At 39.7% G+C, this 24,199-nt stretch overlaps 1 protein-coding gene across 3 annotated transcripts in view; it reads left to right on the top strand.

Annotated features, from left to right (window-relative positions):
• The first annotated feature begins 718 nt into the window (after nt 1–718).
• The window catches only part of DHX9 (DExH-box helicase 9), a 42,406-nt gene continuing 18,925 nt past the window's right edge, over nt 719–24,199 (top strand). The window contains exons 1-12 of one of the 3 annotated variants that reach the window (XM_066361690.1): nt 719–861; nt 3,524–3,656; nt 4,555–4,695; nt 10,445–10,559; nt 11,539–11,651; nt 12,216–12,364; nt 16,160–16,206; nt 18,462–18,598; nt 18,941–19,030; nt 19,124–19,285; nt 19,419–19,496; nt 19,996–20,187. In XM_066361690.1, the coding sequence (XP_066217787.1) occupies nt 3,546–3,656; nt 4,555–4,695; nt 10,445–10,559; nt 11,539–11,651; nt 12,216–12,364; nt 16,160–16,206; nt 18,462–18,598; nt 18,941–19,030; nt 19,124–19,285; nt 19,419–19,496; nt 19,996–20,187 (1,335 nt within the window). In that variant the 5' untranslated portion in view covers nt 719–861; nt 3,524–3,545. Of the gene's footprint in view, nt 862–3,523; nt 3,657–4,554; nt 4,696–10,444; nt 10,560–11,538; nt 11,652–12,215; nt 12,365–13,544; nt 13,674–16,159; nt 16,207–18,461; nt 18,599–18,940; nt 19,031–19,123; nt 19,286–19,418; nt 19,497–19,995; nt 20,188–24,199 lie in introns of those variants that run through there. The other 2 variants (XM_066361691.1, XM_066361692.1) reach the window with 2 other exon arrangements.

Here is a 24,199-nt window from a genome sequence, read left to right on the forward strand (position 1 = left end):
TAAGGTAACACAATAGCGATGTCATTTTACATATTAAAGACATTCATAAATCTTTCAGTGTCTATCTTCCCTCCTTTGTCTAGAGGTATATGTTACTCTCAGGATTCCGGGGAGGGAGAGTTAAAATCAGTGTAGGGCGGTATGTAAAATTTGTCTTTTATTTGAAAGGGAAAGGAAGTTCTTCAGATAACCTTAATCCTTTCAGAGAATTATAGTGAAACTAAATGACCCAGTCCTTGTAAGTCAGGAAACTCCCATATCCTTCTCCCTCCATTCTCTAAAGAAAGGACAGGGCAAGAAACCTGACTTTCTTTCATAAAATACTAATATTAATTTTTGCAATTCTTTGGTACCTTACCACAATAATACTTTATTGAACGCCTATTTCCTGCCCAATATTCAGCTAAAGCGCCTTTCCTCTGGCATCTCATTTCATCACAACAACCCCATCAAGTTAGCACCGAAGATTTCCAGTTCTGTCGTCCAAGGGCACCTCATCCACTCCAGGTCCCTACCACAAAAACTGCTAAACATTTTGCTGCATCAGAGCCACCGGAAAGGTTCTAAAGCAGCCAGCAAACTACGGAAAGCCACCCGCAGGGGTGGGCCGGAGGCGCAGGGAATCTCCTAAGCGACCGGATGCTCAGGCTCCGCCCTCCCTCTAGCCGCCCTTCCCAGGCTCCTTTTCTGCGCCTGCGTACGTGCCATGGCCCCGCCCCTCGGTCGCCGCCGCGGGAGCCATTTCGCCGCCATCGCCGTGCAAGTTGTGGTGCGCTTGCCCTTTGCCTGAGAGAAAGGTTGGACCCACGGACGGTCCTAAGAGGGCTGTGCTCTCGGGTACCAGACAGCGGAGACCGGTAGGTGAGAGACGACGTTGCCAACCGTTTTGGCCGCGCAGGGCCCCACCTTTCCGCACCCGGGCTTTGTTGCGAAGCGCGGGCCGCGATGGCGGGTGGGGGAGGGGCGAGCCGCCAGGCCGCGTGCGGGGATTGCGGTATGCGCGCCGCTCACCGCACCGTTTTTGTGCTGCTGGGGTGCGCATGGTGGCCCCAGCCTTTCGTCCAACCATTCCCAGTCCTGTTTCCGAAGGCGCCGAACCTCACTTTCTTCTCCGGCCTGCGCGGCGGGGCGCTGTCCCGCTCGGCGGAAGGGGAACAATAGCCCGGTGCTGAGCGCGCCTCGGCGCCGCACGCGCCCAGGGCCCTTCTTCATTCATTCGTGCCGCAGGCCCTGGGCGCTGGCCCGCAGGCAGGGAGTGGCGCTGTAAACAAGTGGGATGATCAAGCCCCGCACTAGCCGAGGTCCCGGGTGGGGGTGGGGCGTCGGGATAACAGGAAGACAAACGTCTGCTGGTTTCCATGAAAAGATACGAGAAAGTGTGAAGGGAGAGAGCCGCCTAGGGTGGATAGGGAAGGCTTTTGGGAGGAGAGAGTCCTTTGAACTGAACCGATGGGGCTGTTAGCCGGGAAGACCAAGGAAAAGCCGAACTGCCCAGGTAGCGGAGATTAGCGTTTAAAGACAGAGATTAGAAAGGAACAGAAAAGGCCTGCAGTGCGGTGGGGAGGATTTAAGAGAAGGGATTTCAGGGTGGCCAGAGGGGAAACGGACTCGTTCAGGGACGACGTTGCAGTCTCCCGGTTGTGCAGTAGTGTTGTTGAGAGAGGAGTTGGAGGGAAGTGTCCAGAGCTGTAAAGAATATTTATGAGTTTATTTGAGACAAACTGACAATTCCTGGGGAGCAAAAAAATCTCAAGGGATTGATAATGTGCTCCAGAGAGTGGCAGTTTTGCACTTCATTTTCTACATTAGAATCAGAGGAGAAGGTGTAAAGGGAGGAAATCCATTGGTATTAGGTGAAGGGGGTGAGAGGAAGCCAAGTGGGGTAGAAAGTAAAACATTTTACATTGGAGGGTACAAGTTAGTTAATAGTTAACATTTACAGCACATAGAGATGATATGGGAGAACAAGATAACAAGAGTTTTGCAGTAGTTGTAAGGATTAAATCAAATAGTTCATAGTCTGACATCTAGTAAAGGGTCTATGGAGGATCTTGAGAGATGGTTCCAAGTTGATGTAACTAGGTAGATGCTCGTGTCATGCAAGGAGGTAGGAACACTGGAATTGGAGGTCGGAGGAACAGGTTTGGGAAGGAAATTTAAAATTCTGTTTTGACTGAGACGCCAAGTTAGCATTCAAATGAGTACATTAACGCTGCAGTTTGAGAACCTGATTTTGTAGCTTAGAGAGAGAAAGGACTAAATGTTTAATGTATTTTTTGGCATTAACCTGGAGTTGATACTGGATATTATGGAGTTAGATGAGACTACATACCTAAGAAGGAAGAAAATTGATGCTGTAGTTCTTCCTATTTTATGTTACTCATTCACCCTAAAGGCTTGTTTTTTTAATTAATTATTTAAGGGTGGAATTTATAGATAGTCATCATCAGCTTTCCACAGCTTTTCCATTAATAGGATGTCCCCAGGGGTTAGTTCTTGGCTACAGAATGAAAAGGTTTATGCAAACACGGTCCAGTGTGATGACATTAGATAATAGATGTTAACACACTAAACATTAAGTAACAGAAGACAAAAGTTTGATGTTGGTTATGGGTTTTTTTCTCACAGTCAACTAAATTCATTGGTTTTGTTGTCCTAAATTTGGTCTCAGATATCTTGCTTGTAATTTAGACCCTTAGGCTTCATATCTTTTGGTATCTTTTAAACTGGCGAGTAGAGGGGAGTGCCAAGTATGGTATGTTGCACTTCAAGAAAACTTAATGTCTTCAAACTGATAAAAAAAAATAACAAGCCTAAAGAAGAGATTTAAATTAACAGATTACTGTTTTTAGTTCAAGTAATGGATACTTAAAGTATTTGGACTTAACAATATATATAGCCTGCAGTTTTGAGGATAGTCTGCTAGAAGATATATTCAGAATGAGAATAAGCTATTGGCTATATGCACAAAATGAAGGATGACCATTTCTTAGAGTAAGTATAGTTTGAGCTTGAATTTTGTCCTCCACAGGGGATGACAGGAAAAAGTTACTTAAACTTTGTATGCCCTAGTTTCTTGCTCTGTAAAAAGAAAATGATAGTATCTACCATATAATGTTACCTACCATTTTTGTGAAGATTAAATTAGTTAAAATACATAAGGGTACCTATTGTTAAGAAGTAGAGCATGACAAAATTGTTTGAAGAAAAAATAAAAGTCACTTGTAGTCACCCAATGATAACCATTTTGGGGACTGTTTCTTTTCCAGTCTTGATTTTTGAGTACAGGTATACATTTTTTATGTAGTTCAAATTTTGTACAGTTTTGTATTCTGCTGTTATAACATGTCGTAGATGCTCGTTAAAATTTCTTCATGGGTAATTTTAATTGCAATATGATAGAATGTCTGGTATTTAGCTTAGATTTTTCAGTATATTTCAGTTTGGTTATTTTCAGCTTGGTAATTTCTAGTATTTGCTCTTAATAATAATGCAATTTTTAACTAAATTTTTGTTTTCTTAGGTCTGAAGAAGACACCTGAATCATGGGTGACATTAAAAATTTTCTGTTTGCCTGGTGTGGCAAAAGGAAGATGCCTCTAAACTATGAAATTAGAGCAGTGGGGAACAAAAACAGGCAGAAGTTCATGTGTGAGGTACTAAAGAATACATTTTACATTAATATGATTTTTGAGGCTTATTTTGGTATTAAAAGATTGTTTCTATTTGGAAATGTTAATGTGTTATACATTGGAAAATATTCTTTATTGTGATTTGCTTGCTGTTCTCTGTATCTCTATAAATTATTTTGTTTCTTTTTCTAACTGAGAGGAAAGGAGATAAGAGAGTCAGACTCCTGCATGGGCCCTGACGGGACCCACCCTGCAACCCGTCTGTGGCCAGTGCTCTGCCCATCTGGGGCCATGCTAGCAACCAAGCTATTTGGGGGGGGGGGGTAGAACCATTCTTAGCACCTGCCCGGGGCCCTCTAATGAATCAAGCCATGGCTGTTGGATGGGGGGAGAGACAGAGGGAGGAGGGGAAGGGGTGGAGAAGTAGATGGTCACTTTTCTGTGTGTCCTGACTGGGAACTGAACCTGGACATCCACATGCCAGGCCAATGCTCTACCACTGAGCCAACCAGGTATGAATTATTTCCAAGTGAGCATTACTTTAAAAAGTCTGGTAGGTAACATTAATTGTAATATGCATCTTCAGCTTTCATAGTACCAGTAGTACAAATTAGAAAAATTAGATCAGCTGTTGCAGTTTTGCTAACTTGTAGAAAGTAGAGTAATTCTTGATTGCTTTAGGTCAAAGTTAATATTGTTTGGGATTAGCTTATCATTGGACAACGTGATTCAAATTTTTTCATAAGGCAGTCAATCCATGAATTTTATTTGGTGTATTATTTTCAGTGTGTGTATGGAGTATATCTCCAACAGTTAACAGTTATCCCTTAATGAATTGTTAAATTATGTATGTGTATTTTTTTAAGTCCTAGAATTAACTGAATTCGGTTCCTTAATAAAAATTTTTTCTTGGCTATTAAAGGTTCGAGTGGAAGGATATAATTATATTGGCATGGGCAATTCCACAAATAAAAAAGATGCCCAGAGTAATGCTGCCAGAGACTTCGTTAACTATTTGGTTCGAATAAATGAAGTAAAAAGTGAAGAAGTCCCAGCTGTTGGGGTAAGTAATTCTGGCCACACACTTGAGGGGAGGTATGGAGTCTCAGAGCGACAGTTTCTTAATTCGTTTTCAATATATTAACACATTCTCCTTAATATACCTTGGCATCGGGGTTTTCTCAGAGCTTGGGGATGAGTTCCTGAAGACTTGATTTCATTACTTACTCTGTACCTGCCTTGTGGGCTTGGGAAACTCTTTCAGCCTGTATGTCTTACAGTTTTATATATTTCATTAATTCAAACTGATTTTTCAGAGCTGGATGTGATCTCTGTACTTCCAAAGATAACATGTTGAACAGAATTTTAAGACACAGGGTCCCATCAACAGAGAAAATAGTATTTCATGCAATGAAATTCTAGTGTTTTTGATACTGTAATTGTTTTAAAATATGTAACTGTGCACCAGAGACCCTTGTACTGTTTTTAAGAAATAGACTTTAATTCTCATTTAACTAAAAGGAAACTGGATTTTTCACAAAAATTGAAGGATGGTTGACATTATAAAAAGGTTCACGTTATTTAAGTAGGTCCGTTAGGTAATTTAAATGAAACATTCAATTTTATAAAACCTTTAGAAGTCATTTTGATACAAATTTTAACAATTTATTTTCACTGAATTTCTGCATTTCAACTTGTAAAAATATGTTTTATTTTCTTCCAGTGCTCTTGATCCAAAAGTCAAGAGACTTTCTAGTATATTGCATCACTGGATAACTATAAGATTTTTAAAATTATATTGGTTTTCTCATCCGTAAAATGAAGGGATTGGACAAAATGATCTTGATGTTTCTGGCTGTGAAAATAATGTTGCACTTCTTTTAAATATTTGACACTATTGGCATATATGCGCCATGTGTTATGAAGTATTTTGTGTCTTTTAGCTGCTGCTTTTTTGTCTTGCAGTGTAGGCTAGTGGCAAATTCTCTTTAATTTTTTTCTATGTGAAAATGTTTTTATTATACCTTCTTGACCTTTTTTTCTTGAGTAATATATTTACTAAACTAGGATTTTGGGGTATTTGTTTTCATCTTTCAGCACTTTAAAGATAATTTTTCATTGTCTTCTTATCTCCATTGTTTTCTAATGGGAAATCAACTGTAATCAAATCACCTCCCTGGGAGGTGCTTTCTTTTTTTTTTACCTTTGGTTTCCATAGTTTGACTGTAATGTAGGTGTTTTGTTATTTTTCTGTTGTTGCTTTGTTTTGTACTTCTCTTGCTTGGGGCTTGCTGAGATCATGAACCTAAATTTATGTCTTTTACCAAATTTAGAAAACTGGTTGTTATTTCTTCAGATATTTTTTCTGCCTTTTTTTCTCTCTTCTTTCTGGGACTCCTGTGTTAACTTGTATGTTTAACCTTTTGGTGTTACACCAAAGGTTGATGAGGCTTTTTGCCCCCTGCTTTGTGTTCCTTAGATTGGATGATTTTAAATTATTGTCTTCAGATTCACTGATTTTTTTTCTCTCTCAACTTCATTTTGCTGTTAACTCATGAAATTTATTTCAGATATTGTCTTTGTCCTTTCTAGAATTTTTAGTGCCCCCCCCTCCCTTGGTATTTGGCATTTCTTCTTCTTAACAATTCTAACATTTGAGCATTCTCTGGGTTTGGCTCTGTTCATTGCATTTTCTCTTGATGAGATTACCTTTTCCTTCCTTTATGTCATGTAACTTTGTACTCTATATATCCTAAGCATTGTGACTATTATGTTGTGGAGACTTGTGTTCCTCTGGAGAAAGGATTGCTTTCGTTTTGTAGTCAGGCAGTTAAATTTGTTGGATGCAACCTACAAACACTGCCTTTTGAGTACCAGCTCCAATCTTGAGTTTTCTGATCCTTTGCTAGGCAGCTTGGAGTCTGTCCTGTGCATATGTAGTAGTTCAGAGGCTAGAGGTTGGGAGTTCATACAAGAATTTGAGGTTCCTACCTCTTTGCTTTCCAGGATTTCCTCCTCACTTTCTAGCAGTTTTGATTTCCCCAAAATCTGATACTTTGTCCAGGAAGACTGGATTTTTTGTTCGAGTTTTAGTTGTCTCTCACGGGCTTCCTTCAGACTACTTGTAAAAGCTACACTAAGCAAGAGTTAGACTTTTCCGTTGAATGCTCTGATTGTGCATGTCCTATTTTCTTCTTCATTGTCTGTGTTCCAGATACACTGGCCTTCTCTCAGTTCCAGTACCTTTCTGTATAAAATATAGAAATAGGGAAATTGAAAATACAGCTGTGAATATAAAGTTTATCAGGCAAGCGAAGTACAACTAAAATGGGAGTTGCAATATTAATATTAGAAGAAACTTTAAGGAAGAAAGTAGAGAAGACAGAAAAACATCAATTCATAGTGTACCAATCCACCTAGCATTAGAAATGCCAGTGTATGCAGTGACAAAACTAAAATGGTAATGTGAGAAAGTAGCAAAGGAACCCAAAGAATCTTACTAAACATTTGGAAACTTGAACACTTGGTTCTAAATGTGCTCTGGCCGTTTGGCTCAATGGTAGAGCATCGGCCTGGTGTGCAGGTGTCCCAGGTTCGATTCCTTCCTGGTCAGGGCACACAGGAGAGAAACAACCATCTGCTTCTCTATCCTTCCCCTGTCCCTTCTCTCTATCTCTTGGCCCCAGGCACTGAGGATGGCACCATGGCCTTGCCTCAGGCACTAAAATGGCTTCAGTTGCAACAGAGCAACAGCCCCAGATGAGCAGAGCATCGCCCCCTAGTGGGCATGCCAGGTGGATCCTGGTTGGGCACATGCGGGAGTCTGTCTCTGCCTCCCCGCTTCTCACTTAAGAAAAACAAAAAAATATATATCTATATATGATAATAATACAGAACAGGTCTCATGATAGAAAAGGCCATTTTATACAGAATGTAAAAAGCAGAAACTACATAGATTTGACTTTAGAAATAACACCTTTGAACAGTAAGCAGCATTAATAAAGTTAAAAGGGCCTGACCAGGCGATGGCGCAGTGGATAGAGCTCTGGACTGGGATGCAGAGGACCCAGGTTCGAGACCTCGAGGTCGCCAGCTTGAGCGCGGGCTCATCTGGTTTGAGCAAAAGCCCACCAGCTTGAACCCAAGGTCGCTGGCTCCAGCGAAGGGTTACTCGGTCTGCTGAAGGCCTGCGGTCAAGGCACATATGAGAAAGCAATCAATGAACAACTAAGCTAAGGCAGGGGTCTCAAACTCGCGAGCCGCGAGTTTGAGACCCCTGGGCTAAGGTGTTGCAACGCGCAATGAAAAACTAATGATTGATGCTTCTTGTCTCTCTCCGTTCCTGTCTGTCTGTCCCTGTCTATCCCTCTCTCTGACTCACTCTGTCTCTGTAAAAAAAAAATAAATTAAATAAATAAAGTTAAAAGGAAAAGGACAATTTTTTCTTTTGATAACTTATATGATAAAGAATGAATGGCATTGAAATGTTAAATTCTTAAATTAATGATAACGTTGACTTTCCAAATAGAACAATGGGCAAAGAAAATTAAAATAATAGGTTGCTAGAACAAAAACCAAACAAATATTGATAAAGATATAAAACATATACTCTGTAATTCCCAGAATTGGGGAGGATGTGAAATGGATTCTCATATATAGTGTTGGGTGAGTATGGAATTTCAACAACCTTTCTGTGGAAAGCACTGGAGCTTCTTAAAATTTGATATCTTTTTGCCTGACCAGGCGATGGCACAATGGATAAAGCGTCGGACTGGGACGCAAAGGCCCCGGGTTTGAGACCCCAAAGTCGCCAGCTTAAGTGCAGGCTCATCTGGTTTGAGCAAGGCTCACCAGCTTGAGCCCCCCCCCCTCCCCGCAAGGCACATATGAGAAAGCAATCAATGAACAACTAAAGTGCCTCAACGAAGAATTGACACTTCTCATCTCTCTATCTTCCTGTCTGTCTGTCCCTCTCTTTGACTCTCTCTGTCTCTGTCACAAAAAATAAATAATAAAATTTGATGCCTTTTGAGACTTGTTTGGAGATTCTAGCAAGGGAGAGCAGCTACTTGTATATCCTTGACCGAAGAATAATAGTCCTCTCCTCTACCGGGGAAGGTCGTTCTCTTCAACCGAGCACGCAGGTTTGGGTGGGATGCACATGGAGTGGTGAGGGAGAAAGGGGACACCCGCCTAGCCAGCCACATCAGCCGAATCAACCCTGGTGATCAATGGGGTGACAGATGTCACAGCCAGATTGCCCTCACATCCTGATGCCTTTTTGAGATGACATCAGAATAATGGTGGTGTGAGAGATACTTCTGATCTCTCTCCCTTTGAAATTTCAACAAATTGAACAGCTATAACCTAGTGGAAATTTGATGCCTTTTAACCCAGGAATTTTACTTTTATGAATTTTTTTCTAAAAGAGGTAAGCCTAAGTAGAGTTCATGGCAGTGTTTTATAATACCTTTAAAATTGGCTACAACCTCAGTATCCATCAACATGGTATTGCTTGGATTGTGTAGTGTGTGTGTGTGTGTTACCTGCCGTTGAGTAGTTTCTGACTCACGGTGGAATGCTATGAATGAGTGACATCCTCAATGTCCTGTCCTCAACAGCCTTGCTCAGCTCCTGTGGACTCCTGCTTGTGGCTTCTTTTATGGAGTCAGTCCATCTTGTATTGGTCTTGCTCTTTCCCTGTTGCCTTCTGTTTGCCTCAGAATTATTGTCTTTTACGAAGGACCTGCCTTCTCATGATGTGCCTGAAGTAGGACAGCTTCAGTTTTGTCATTTTTGCTTCAAGCAATGTTTCAGGTATAATTTGCTTTGGGGTGTACTTGTTTGTCTTACTGGCGGTTCAGTGTAGCCCCTGGACTCTCCTCCACACCATATTTGGATCTATCAGCCTTCTTCACTGTCCAACTTTCACATCCTTACGTAGTAGTCAAGATGAGGATGTGAATGATCTTAGCCTTGGTCTTTTAACGCAGCTTTGTTCTTGGTATACTTTCCTAATTCTTCCATCGCTGCCCTTCCGAGTCTTGTCCTTCTCTTGATTTTTTTTGGCTGTAGTCTCCATTTAAATTGATGACTGAACTAAGGTAAGCAAAATCTTTAACAATTTCAATGTCTTTATTGTCTGTGTTAAAGTATATATTTTGTAGTCATGATTTTTGTCTTAATGTTCAAATGCTGTCCTGTGTGGAATTTTCACTTTGCTTTGTCTCTCGTCTCAGATGTCACCTATGTGTGTGGCTTTTCTTGTTCACTTTATGTAAATAGTCATTTCTCATAGTCCCAATTTTTCTTTTCTGCTTATTTTTCTCTATAGTATTTTAGCAGGCTTGACATACTATGTATTTATTTATTGTCTAGTTCTAAGAACACAGAATTGGAATATAGCTGAGTGAATATATAGCTCTGTAAGTACAGAACATGTGCTGTCTGCATTTTTTTATCCTCAGTACCCAGAACAGTGTCTACCATGTAGAAGACCCCTGATAGATAACTTCTTAAATGATAAAGGTAGTAGTGGAGAAAGTAAATTAACTATATAGCATAAACTGATCCCACTTTTTGTGGGAAAATTATATTTGTGTACATAAAAAATTTTCAGTTGGAGAATTAGGTAATTTATACTATTCTTACTCTTTTCTACCTGAAATGAGAACTTAGGTTTATAGTCACTGAAAACAAAGGTGTTAATATTATAGGGAGAGGAGGGGCAGCATATGGGCTTACTCTAAACAGAAAAGAATTTACTAGTCCCTGTGAAGGCGAAATTGCTGATAGGCCTTTCTCACTTGCAGGTAGTACCCCCTCTACCCCCAATTACTGATTCACCTGACACTGCAGCAAATTCTGATGGAAGTTTACCAGCAACCATGGGAGGACCTCTTCCTCCACATCTGGCTCTCCTGGCAGGTAGGGGATTTAAATGTGTGCTCATGACTGGGATAACTTAGACACGATCTTGCTTGCTCGTCATCTCTTTTTCACTTGGATAGAAATAACTAGTTGTAGTAAACTCTTAATGTTGAAAGAGATGCCCAGTCATCATGAGTTTGCAAGTACTGCCAGCTCATTTAATTTCTCTTAGAAAATGTGACAGTTAATTTTTTGCTGTAATTTAACATTTACTAATTTCTGAGCTCTGGGTGGATTTTGCATAGGCTTGAATGTTTGGTTTCAGGGTCTTATTTATTGCCCATTTATGTTTCTAACTTCTACCTAATATGTTATATTTTTAAATTATCTATATATCCAAGCCATTGCTGAATTGTATATACTACTTTTATTGGCGTGTCCACTGTAGGGTAGATGAACTAGGGTATTTTGTATGATTACTTAATTCTCCTATCCAGTATTTATGAAGTGAGAATAACTGGTATTTATTAATATTTTTGTGAGTAGAAATTTTTTTTAAAAACGTAATAAACTCTCGAGTTAATGATCATTCAACATTAATTCTGTTTCTTCGTCAGGATTAATCACTTTCTTATACCTTTTCAGCTTCTCTTTTTCATTGCCAGCCCTAGCAAATAGCTTCCTTCCAGGATCATATTTTGCAAAGAAACAGTTTTATCATTTAACCATTCATTTCATATGTGACAGCATGTAAAACAAAGCTATGTTGATAATGTATGCTAGTTGCTAGTCACTTCTGATCATTACTGCTAGCTTCCCCTTGCAGACCAGCCTTGGAATTAGCAATTTAGCCCTATATGTTAGCCATGGAACGCTTTTCAAGTAAGTCGCAGATATTTCAGGCCCATTTCTGAATAATTGAAACCTTGGATTTCTAATCATGGAGTACCAAAATCTAAATTAGGAATATTCTATAAAATATTTAGGGTCTTCCTGCAGTTTGATTCATCAAGAAAACATTTTCTTTTCTTAATAGAAAATAATTCTGAAATCGGGGCCTCTGGCTATGGTGTTCCTGGGCCCCCCTGGGATCGAGGAGCCAACATGCAGGATTATTACTCAAGAAAGGAAGAACAGGAAGTGCAAGCGGTAAGGCCTCACCACCCTGCCATGTCTCTGGGACTGGGATCGAGGACTTAGTCACAGCAAGATTTAAGATACTGGCCACTTAATGATTAGATGATTCTTTTCAATGATTATTAGAGCAGCTTGAGCACATAGACACTGTAAACATAAGCTACCCATTAAATTTGGTCACTAGAATTGCCTGTGAAATAAGATAATAGTTTCCTAGGTTGTAATAAAAGATCAATAGGGAATATAGTTACCTCCATAAACCTCATTTTATGAGCCCTGATTGTGAAAATGCTTTGATAAGACAGCTTATTTTCCTACTTAGAATATTTAAAGTGGTAAAACCAGCACAAAAAAATGTCAGACTTCTTAGGAACAATTTAAATACAAATGCATTTAACCAATAGCTAATGAGCCATCTTACGCAATACAAGCTAATTCTGGCTCAATTTTGACTAGGAATAGAAACTATTAAAAGCAGCTTTTGGGTGGTACAAAGAAATTACTTTACACTTTTGTATCTGAAATATTCATAACTAAATTTAGAGCAGCCAAATTTAATTTTCATTGTTTCAACAGACTCTAGAATCAGAAGAAGTAGATTTAAATGCTGGGCTTCATGGAAACTGGACCTTGGAAAATGCTAAGGCTCGGCTGAACCAATATTTCCAAAAGGAAAAGATCCAAGGAGAATATAAGTACACCCAAGTGGGTCCTGACCACAACAGGTTTGTGTGTTTCACTCTTTCCCTTCGATAGTAAGTTAGGTTGTTTTGGATATTCATTGTTGTATGTTTGTAAGGTTTGCAGAATTCGGCTGTTTATATTGCTAGACTTTTAAGATTCTCATTTGACTGAAAGGCATAAATGATAGCCACACATGGTGGTACCAGCCAGAGGCTTATTCAATGTAGTATTGTTACCAGCAGTTACAATGATTATTTCTTTTATAGGTCAAGTTAGACACTTAAGTTTTAGTCTTGGAGATAGATTGCATTACATCTTGATCCAGATTTCCTTTCAGCTTTGAAAGTTGCCACAGCCTCAGTCTTTGTATGTGAATTAGCCTACCATTAGTCTGTTAACTTTATAAAACTGAATATAAAGGGGAGGTCTTTGTAGCAGTGACAGTATGTTTCTCAGCCTGCTTGTGTTCTTCCTGAGAGCATTCCAGGGTGTAGTAATTATTACTCCCAGGAAGGCTCATATGGATTAGACTTTTCTGGGGGCACTGTATTTTTATTGGAAGGAAGCTCCTAATGGCAACCTTCTGGATGATTTACTTTGCTGTTCTTAAATGAAATAAATTATTCAAAATATATTAAAAGTTTTTATTGAAAATCAAAGCGTTCTTTTTCCCTTGGATATATCTAGCAGCTCTAAAATGATTATTACTAAAATAAAACTTTGACACTGCGGTCAAAGTGATATTTAGAGCATTGCTACCCGATTCCCACTGTTCCGTCCAATCCTGAATTCTCAAATACTCAATTCTGATGTCAGACTTCAAAACACTCTGAAGTTGTGAGGAAGGACATATTTGTTCATGATTCTTAATAGTTTGTCCTTCTGAACTGATTGGGCCAGCAGCACTTGGTGACTTTCAGAACAGTTGGGTAATTTAAGTATGCCCAAAGCTATTGTTATAAACATTTTTTGATGTCACTATCTTACCACTGACTTCTGATACAAGAAATGGAAGAATTCAGGATTTGAGGATGAGGGAGGCAGACAGTGGGGGAGCCGGGACAGCATTGCTCCTCATATGTCCTTTATTTATGGGCATAACGGACAGCAACACCAGAGGTCTGTGTTCATATACACATGTGCTGCTGCTTAGGCTGAACTAAGCAATCACATGGGAAACGATTGTAAACTGATTTCTGGTGTCGCTGTTCCCCCCCCAGGTGGAGGAGAATGAAATTGACTTTAAGCCTGGCTGAGAAACATGCTGGCATCGGTGTCATTAATGAAAGGGTGGATGTTGTTCCCCTGAAAGTCAGTGACCTTTGACCCCTGAAGCAGCTGTGCCTGAAGGTCAGTTCACAAGATGTATAGGAAGGAGTCTAACATTTTTTTCTTAACCCTCATTTAACATTTTATCCACAGAACAAGGTCAAGGTTAGAATGTACCTGAGCAGTGGAAGGATCAGAAAGCATAGTTTTCAAAGGGCTGTTTTTGTCTTGTGAAAACCTAAACAATTCCCTAAAATCTGCTAGCAATGTTAGCTGTAATTTTCAAAACTATTTTGTTCTCCAGGACCTGATTTGAGTAAATGTAATATAAATACATACGCTCCATTTTTGTTAATCAAGGGCTGCTTCCAGCTGCAGGCCGACACCAGGCCCCCGCCTCAGTGCCACTGCATAGTGTTTGTGTCTGTGTGTGTGTGTGCATATGTTTATTGGGTTGGGGAATAAGTTCGTAGCGTTTGTATATTTTCTTTTATTTTACGATTTGTTTGCTGTTTGGCAAAGGGTAAGTATTCATTCGATAAAACTCTTTCTGCTCTACAAAACTATGTTAATTGTATTTTTGAGTTATTTAATTTTTTATTAGTTTTGAGGCTTAGAAATGGAATACCCAGGAGGCAAAAATCAACATTTTCGACACCTGCTCTTTGCTTTTCATCGAGGTCAAAAAGCTGCCGAAGCAGCCCGGGACATTTGCGACGTGTATGGAGAAGGTGTCATAGGCGAGTCTACAGCACGGAAATGGTTTGCAAAGTTCAAAAATGGCGACTTTGACGTCGATGACACGTCCCACAGCGGAAGGCCTTCTGAATTCGATGAAGAACGTCTCAAATCACTTTTGAAGGAGAACGGTCGCCAAACCAGTCGTGAATTGGCGGAAAAAATGAACTGCGATCATAAAACGATTCTCAATCACCTTCATTCAATGGGATTTACCGAAAAATTGGGAGCCTGGGTGCCTCACGAGCTCAACGAAAAAAAAAGTCGCCTTCAAATTGCTTCTCAGCATCTCGCCCGCCATCGAGCAACACGTGGTCATAAACAGCGCTTTTTGTACCGAAACGTCACGGGAGATGAGAAATGGTGCCTTTACATCAATATGAAGCAAAGAAAGGAGTGGGTGGTTCCAGGAGATACGCCAAAGCTGAGAGTCAAGCCAGACCTTCATCCAAAGAAGATCATGATATGTGTTTGGTGGGACTGGGAGGGCATGGTGCACTGGGAAATGCTCGAAAAGAATGCCACGGTCAACAAGGAGCTCTACGTTGCCCTACTGCACCGCGTAGATGAGGCTATTCGACTGAAAAGACCTGATCGACATGGTCAAACCATACTCCTTCACGACAACGCCAGGCCCTATGTTGCACAAGTCGTCAATGCCGCACTTCAAGAGCTCGAATGGGAGGTCCTTCAGCATCCACCGTATTCTCCGGACCTTGCACCGACCGATTACCATCTTTTCCGCTCCCTGTCAAACCATATGAAGGGCGTTACCTTCGATAACAAAGAGGTCCTTAAAAACTGGCTCAACAACTTCTTTGACACCAGACCAGGCTATTTTTGGCGGAACGGCATCATCAACAAATTGGTCGAGAGGTGGGAAGAGGTTGTAAACAGCAACGGCGAATATATAATTGATTAACTTATTGATATAATTATTGTTTTTTGTTTAAATAAAAGTCTTCGGGCCCTGGCCAGTTGGCTCAGCGGTAGAGCGTCAGCCTAGCATGCGGAGGACCCGGGTTCGATTCCCGGCCAGGGCACACAGGAGAAGCGCCCATTTGCTTCTCCACCCCTCCTTCCTCTGTCTCTCTCTTCCCCTCCCGCAGCCAAGGCTCCATTGGAACAAGGATGGCCCGGGCGCTGGGGATGGCTCTGTGGCCTCTGCCTCAGGCGCTAGAATGGCTCTGGTCGCGACATGGCGACGCCCAGGATGGGCAGAGCGTCGCCCCTGGTGGGCGTGCAGGGTGGATCCCGGTCGGGCGCATGTGGGAATCTGTCTGACTGTCTCTCCCTGTTTCCAGCTTCAGAAAAATGTAAAAAAAAAAAAAAAAAAAGTCTTTGGTAAAAACGCTACGAACTTATCCCCCAACCCAATAGTTTATCTTACAAATGAAATCATTAATGGGTAGCCTATGCAAAGGCATCTTAAAGTAATCACTACTAGAATTTAGAGAGCTTTGGTCCTTTTATTTCTTGGCCCCAACTTAAGTGGAAAATTCCTTTTCATTGGATGTGTTATAGCTATTCAGAGTAAGTACAACCTTTGGAATAAGAGCAAGTGTAAATAAATATAGAATCTAAACCCTAACATTTTCTTTCCTTGAAAAATTGGCTCATCAACTTTGATTATAGCAGTCTTGTGCCATACTGTATGTTATTTGAAGTTTACATACTTCATTTGTTCTAGGATTGAACAGAGCAAGTGTTTACAATGTTTTTTGCTGTCATTTGCTTAAGCACTTGGAAGGCCTGCTTGATTTCAAAGTCCTGGATTTAGTCCTTTCCAACAGTGAAATTTCTAACCTTGTTTGTATATGTCATTACAGGAGCTTTATTGCAGAAATGACCGTTTATATCAAGCAGATGGGCAGAAGTAAGTGTTACTGCTCCCTTGATATGCTGAGTCTTGTGTAGTGGAATAGAGTCTTGAGCTACATGTACATGGGCTTTGTTAATTGAACAAATAAATGATATAAAGTAGCCTCTAGGGTTTTTAGAATATTAGTAATTATATAAAGTAGAGGGCCCAGTTTCCCCATTTGCAGGTGAAAAAAAAAATCACGTTAGTGTTACATTTCAAAGGATAAGATATGGTAGGCAATTTAGGAGTCTGCCAGTGTCAAAGAACCTTAAGATATGTTCTTTTTCTGCACAAAAAGTATTCTTTTAGTTTAGGTAAAACTAGCTTGGTGAAATTTAGAAAAAAAGTAAATTGGATGTAGAAAAGGGGTATGTGGCATTTGCTAGTCATAGAGTCAAGGAGAGAAGGTAAAGTTACCCCAAGAAACAATAGATTGGGATTATTTATACAAAAGGTAAAAAGACAAAGATATGATACATGTCTTCTTTATGCTTAGACAGTTTAGGTCAGGGGTCTCAAACTCAACTCAGCATGTGGGCCACAGAGCAAGATCACAGCCGTTCAGCGGGCCGCACTAGGTCTACAAAAGGCAACTGTTTCGCAACACTTTTCTCACTGCAGTTGAAAACAAAAAAAAAATCAGTACAAAATTGTTCGGCGGGCCGCGAGTTTGAGACCCCTGGTTTAGGTGATATATTGTGCTTGGAGGAACTAGCCTGTGTACCTGGCTTTGTTACTGACAGGTTTTGTGACTTTGAATATCACATTCTATGTCGCTGGAAATCAATTTTTATCTTAATTGAGAGAAATAACTTAAGATTCTTTCCAGCTTGAAAATTCTGCAACTGGCTGTCGTGGTTCAGATTTTATATATGTATATAAAGGACTATCCTGATAGAATGAAACCTGTGAATAAAATTAGGAGATGAAGAATTTTTTTATCCTAGACTTTAAAAATAAGTTAGTTTGGGTGGATGGGGTGTTAAGGAAAGAGGATAAAGGCAGTCTAATGTCTGTCAGCCCGTTGATCTCACCATCAAAATTTAACTAAATTGGCTAACTAGGCAGGAGGGACCTGTGCCCCTTCTTGCTTTGTCATCGCCCATAAAGCTGAATGAAGTGAAGAAGAGGAAACTGTATTAGCATTTTCTTTAAGAATATAAACAACTGCTAGCTTCACTATAGTGTCAGGATCAGCAAACTACAGCCCTCTGGCCAAAGACAGCCCAATACCTGTTTTATTAAAAGTGTGTTGGAGGCCCTGGCCAGTTGGCTCAGTGGTAGAGCATCGGCCTGGCGTGCGGGAGTCCCGGGTCTGATTCCCGGCCAGGACACACAGGAGAAGCGCCCATCTGCTTCTCCACCCTTTCCCCTCTCCTTCCTCTCTGTCTCTCTCTTCCCCTCCTGCAGCCAAGGCTCCATTGGAGCAAAGTTGGCCAGAGTGCTGAGGATGGCTCTGTGGCCTCTGCCTCAGACGCTAGAATGGCTCTGGTTGCGGCAGAGCAATGCCCCCTGGTGGGCATGCCGGGTGGATCCCGGTCAGGCGCATGCGGGAGTCTGACTGCCTCTCTGTTTCCAACTTCAGAGAAATATAAAATATATATATATATGTGTTGGAATAGTTTTATTCATTTGTTTGAGCCAGGGTAAGGCAAGCTTCTATAAAGGACTGGATTGTAAATATTTTTAGCTTTGCAGGTCAAATATATCATACTTACTCTTGTCATGTTTGTGCAATTTGAAAAACTTAAAAACTATCCTTAGTTCCTGGGCCTGTAGCTTGTTGAAGTATTGTGGATGGATGGTTTCACAGTTTAAAGGCAGAATTGAGTAGTTGTGACTGAGATCATGTGGCCTGCAAAGCTTAAAATATTTTTTTATTTACAGAAGAATGCTAACTACCGGTCTTTATAACCACATTTTCATTTTTGGTTTTGTTTTGCTTTTACAAAGTTAAATTATGTTTTTTCCCCTTTTAAATGTCAAATGATAGTAATAGTGATAACTTTTATTAAAATAGGTTATTTGAATTTGTAGTGATGGACTTGTACGTGTCTTAGTATCAGCATATAATCGAGATGGTTGGTTATTTAGTTGACAGCTCTGATGGTATTGCTTTTGGTTAGCAGTTAAAATGAGAAAGAGTTTAGAACCCCTTACTTTGTATTTTAGGGTGGCTTTGGTACCTAAGACCCTAACTACTTATGAAATAAGATATTTCTTTTCTTAGATGAGTTCTATCTGGTAATCCTGACCTTAAATTACAGGGATTTTTGCACGTGAACATGGATCAAATAAAAAACTGGCAGCCCAGTCCTGTGCCCTGTCACTTGTCAGACAACTTTATCATCTTGGAGTGATTGAAGCTTACTCTGGACTTACAAAGAAGAAAGAAGGAGAGATAGTGAGTCTTTATTTAGACTTAGTAGCCCAGAGAGATACTGTAAAATTCAGTTTAGCTGTTGTTTAGGATTTGGCTAGAGAAGTTTCATTTATACTTGTATAAGTCTTATCTTAAGAAATGGAAATGGCCTTAGTGGTCATCTGTGCCTGGCCGGCTGCCATGTTCACAATGGGCAATGGTCGTTGAAGTAATTCTTTCTTGGGAGGGAACTGAAACATTATTGCGATTTGGGAATATTGCAGACCTAGCATTGAGCACATACTCTTAACCCTGCTATAGTGGATTTGAGTGTTAGTGCTTGTATGTGTGTGCCATGGTTTTCATGGTCTCCTTTTTCTGTAGGTGGAGCCTTACAAGGTTAACATCACTCAAGAATTAGAGCAACAGTTGCAAACCATCATTCAAGAGCTAAATCTTGAGATCCCACCTCCGGTAAGCACACAGTTCCTCAGTTCATCTTTGGACATTTCTCTCATCAGACAGGCGCCTCGTATTGGTTTTTTATTTTGTTTTATTTTTTACTAGCCCGAGGATCCTTCGGTGCCTGTTGTACTGAACCTTGGCAAATTGGCTCACTTTGAGCCAGCTCAGCGACAAAACCAAATGGGAGTGGTTCCTTGGTCACCTCCTCAGTCCAACTGGAATCCTTGGACTAGCAGCAACATTGACGAGGGGCCCCTGGCTTATGTGAGTGCATTGCTGTTCTTGAGATCAGACTCTGATAATTGACTTTTGAGTAGTTAGAGTGTCTATAAAATGTAGATTTAGTTCAAAGGTGAGTTAAGTGCTTTTGTTTGACTGTTGCCTTCCCATTTTATAGGCTACTCCAGAGCAAATAAGCATGGACCTCAAGAGTGAACTGCAGTACCAGCTGGACCAAGATCATGAATTGCAGGCTGTAAGTCTATGAAGTAGAGTAGATACATAGTGCTCAGAGCCTGAGAACTTTCTAGGTATGGGCAAAGGACAGTAAAGAATATGTTTTGACCTTTCTAGGAAAGTAGATCAAAGATGTGCGCTCATCTGTGTCACCTCAGAGGGTAGTAGTTGTGAATGAAGGGTCCAGGATTCTTAGTTAATTTAAGTAGAGAGATTTGAGGTAATATTATCTTGGCATTTTTTTAGTATACGGTATTTCAAGTAAAACAACATTAAAATGTTAAAAGAAAGGAAATGTATATAAAATGTTTAGGTAGAAAAGAGAAAAATAGGTTGTATACAAGGCCACTAGAGAGATTTTTCAGAAATTTAGTGAGAACAGACACTTCTATTATATAAATATATACAGTTTTTTATGAAAAGTGTATTTTGATTACTTTGGGGGGGGGCAGTAGGACAGTTGCTTCTAACTTATATGTTGGTAGAAATTTGACTGAGGTATAACTTTTCTAATACAGATCTTGCAGGAGAGAGAGTTACTGCCTGTGAAGAAATTTGAAAGTGAAATCCTGGAAGCAATTAGTCAAAATTCAGTTGTCATTATACGAGGAGCTACTGGATGTGGTAAAACCACACAGGTTCCTCAGTTTATTCTTGATGACTTCATCCAGAACAACCGAGCAGCAGAGTGTAATATTGTGGTCACTCAGGTGAGTAGTGAGCCCGCTTGCTAAAGTGTGTGTCTGCTGTAGATGGGTTTGATGGTGGAAATAGAGGCCAGACTGTTTTTGATTCTTTGATCAGCACCCCTTTGTAGTCATGTAAGGTTCTGAAAGTGACAGAGCACCAGAAACTTTAAAATTTCTCAAAATAAAAAGGAAATTTTTATTTTGTTTTAGCATCTATCTAGTATCCTTCACTGGTGAGCTGAATTGAACCGTGTAGGAGGCTCTTTTCGTCTGGGCTAAACGGAGTCTTTGGGGCCTACAGTCAAACAGGACAGAGAGTACTTGCCCCTCCAGTTCACATCCAGATCTTGGTCCTCTCTGTCTTAATCACCTAATAATCTTCAGTGAAAACCAGTCAGAGTAAGAGTAGGTACACTATAGCAAAACATAATGGTTAACTTTTACTGAGCACTTAATGTAGGCCATCATTTCAGGGCATAGCTGTCCTTCGTGTAAAATAAACTCAGAAAATGGAGAAAGTGGAGCCAAATAGTTTTGTGATATCTGGTGTCTTAGAAATCACTTCATTGCATCCTCATTCTACTACCATGTGTTTAATACTCAGATAGGAATGAGGTAGAGTTCTGGACCTGTACCCTTCAGTTAGACAACGCTAAACTAAGGGAAGTTATTACAGTTTTGCATAATGTCAGGTAGGGTACACCGGAAAAGTGGATCCTAGAATACTACTGAAGAGCATTTAAGACAGGGCTTCCACTGCCTGTGGTGTAGAAGGTGTTACCCAGTGTCTGGCACATAGGGAATTTAATGAGTTCTCAGTAAAGACTAGCTGTTTCAGTTAGAGTGAACACAGAGAACTTTTGTGTGTGTGTGTGACAGAGAGAGGGACAGTTAGGGACAAACAGACAAGAAGGAGGAGAGATGAGAAGCATCAATTCTTTGTTGCAGCACCTTAGTTCATTGATTGCTTTCTCATGTGCCTTGACCAGAGGCTACATACAGCAGAGCGAGTGACCCCTTGCTCAAGCCATTGACCTTGGGCTCAAACTGGTAAGCTTTATTCAAACTAGATGAGCCTGTGCTCAAGCTAATGATTGATGCTTCTCATCTCTTCATTCCTGTCTGTCTGTCCATCCGTCCCTGTCTATCCCTCTCTCTGACTCTCTGTCTCTGAAAAAACAAAAAATTTCATTTGAAAAAACAAAACAAAAACCAGCTACTACTACTAAGGCTGGACTCCTGGCAAGAGTTACAAGATTCTGTAGAGAAATTTAGATCAGCACCTATGTGCAATGAAAATGTAAAGAAAAGCTTGTATCTTGGATAACTGAAGTATATTGTTAATGCAATGAAGTCCCTGCTTTCATTGCAACTACTAACTGGTTTCACTTAAACCGGTTATTGTGTTGTTTTAAACATATCTAATCAAATACAATATAAAGCAACAATAAACGGCAGAATAATTGGAAAAAGGATTGGATTAGGAATAAAAACCTATTACATCTAAAGAAATTTCTATGAATTTAACTTACTTGAGCTTTTTTATCAGAATGAAAAAACCTGTCTAGTTCTGAAGCATAAATAAAATAGTACATGCAACTATGGTATTTACTATTGTTACACAGATATTAATTATTATTTTGGAGTTCGGTAGAGTCAGTAAGAGAGAACTGGTAAGCTATTCAAGGATTAAGCAGGCAAACTTCTTAGGCTATCATGTGGTACGCAGTCTGAGAAATGTTCAAACATTCCTTAGTAGTCTTTTACATTAAACAGTATTCTACACAAAAATTTTTTTTATGAATATTTATAGTAAAAATTGGAGGATTATTTTTAGTTGCCTCTTTTTTAACTATAAAAGGAATATATACACATTGGGAGAGAATTAGAAAATGGAGCAATTTTTTTTTTTAAGATTTTATTCATTTTAGAGAGGGGGGAAGGGTCGGAAGTAACAACTCCCATATGTTTCTTGACTAGGCAAACCCAGGGTTTTGAACCGGCAACCTCAGTGTTTTCAGGTTGACACTTTATCCATTGCGCTGCCACTGGTCAGGCAAATGGAGTAAATATTAAAGAAAGTAAAGCTCACTCAGGATCCCACCATCCAGAAGTAATAGTTTTTACTCTTGATCTTAACTTTTAAGGCTGTAATGTGTGTGTATATACAACTACACAGTCTTAACCTACCCCCTAATAACAATATAATGTGATATTAGAGCAACAGCATAATTTTCTATTGATTTCATAATCTCCCATTTTATGTGTATAATCTTATTTTACTTTTTAAGTGATAAAGATTTCTTTTAAGATTGTTTCAATTATGCTGGAGTGAATGTACATATATATTGCTCACAAAAATTAGGGGATATTTCAAAAATAAATAGGAAGCGATAAAATATCCCTAATTTTTGTGAGCAGTGCATATACATCTTTATACACTCGTTTGATTGATTCATTGGATTAAATTACTGGCCATGGAGTTGTTGGATCTGAGGGTGTGCATATTTTAACTTATATGTGCTTTGCCATACTTCCCTGAGGAAAAATCATACTGATTTCTAATCGAATCAATTATGGATTAAAAAACAGCCTGACCTGTGGTGGCATAGTGCATAAAGCGTTGACCTTGGAACGCTGAAGTCACTGGTTCGAAACCCGTGGGCTTGCTTGGTCAAGGCACATATGGGAGTTGATGCTTCCTGCTCCTCCTGCCTTCTCTCTCTCTCAAAATGAATAAAAATAAAATAAAAAACACTGTTCTTTTTAGTATGTATTTTAAATGTTTTGTTTGTTTCAAGGTCAGGGCTATTGAACTAGGGCTAAGACCAAGAGGCATAATAAAATACAGGAGGGAACTTAACAGGGTCTTTAATGTTTCTTTGTCATTTAAATAGTCATCTTGATACTGGTGTTTTCTGTATATACTCATGTTTATTAACTGATTGGGCTTCTGAAGGTGGTTGTTTTCCATAACACCTCTTACATTAATTTATAACAGTCTCTGTCATGATGGCTTTCTTAGAGTCTTAAAGATAGTTGTGTTTGGGGCAGTCGAGTTAAGAACTGAAATATATACTACATAGGGGATGTGCCATCTCCTGCCCGTATTCCTTTAGAAGACTGTACTCTATAAAGCTTGTAGACCTGAGAGTAACCCCGAAGTGATAAAAAGCAACTCCTGAGTACCCAACAACATATGAGTACACCTCAGAAGAGCCAAATACCTTAATAGGTTTTAAGTTCTAGAAGCCAGCTACTTAGTAGTAATGCTGAAAACTATAGGAAAGGTAGAGGAAGGGGGTAATAGCAGCATTGAGCATTTTACCTGTTACAGAATGCAAAGAACTCAAGAGGGCCCAGAAAACTGTATTTTGAACTTTTGGTGGAATATCTTTATCACATTTCCTGACATGAGTATGTAGGAGAGCTCTTCTCTTGGACAAATACAGAGCTCAGTTCTTCATGTAATACAGAATTCGGGGTTAGTGAGGTGCCAAGTGTGGTCAGTAAACGCTAGCATAAGTTCAGTAAAGGCACAACAATCAGAACATAAGCTCAGGAAAATTCAGCACAGTATGTTCAAGAAGGCGTCTCTTATCTTTGACCAGGATAAATATGAGCTAAGTGATTGTACACTTAAAACCTGTACAGTATTTGGTACTAGCCCCATACATACCTTAATGGAATCTTATATTAAGGATATAGAAATTAATAATCATGTTTTGTATTAATTCAAAGGATGTTGATAGTTTTAGTGAAGTTACTGTGTTATTTTTTGTTTTTAAAGATTCTATCAGCCTTTGATTTCCTAAGTAGTCATGTCATAACCTGGTGTATCTTTCTGTAGGTACTTAACAAGGCATGAAACTCAGGAAAATTTTCTGAAGCAAGGAACTGAAATACAACCTGTCTTCAGGAACTTTTCAAATCAAATTCAAGGCAGCTTAGAAGCATTCAGTCTTTATAAATCCTCCTGTACCTTCATAGTTATAGCTGTACCACCAAATAATGTAAAGCACTTTAGAAAAGT

The sequence above is a fragment of the Saccopteryx leptura genome, chromosome 2, assembly GCF_036850995.1.
Source record: "Saccopteryx leptura isolate mSacLep1 chromosome 2, mSacLep1_pri_phased_curated, whole genome shotgun sequence".
NCBI lineage: Eukaryota > Metazoa > Chordata > Mammalia > Chiroptera > Emballonuridae > Saccopteryx > Saccopteryx leptura.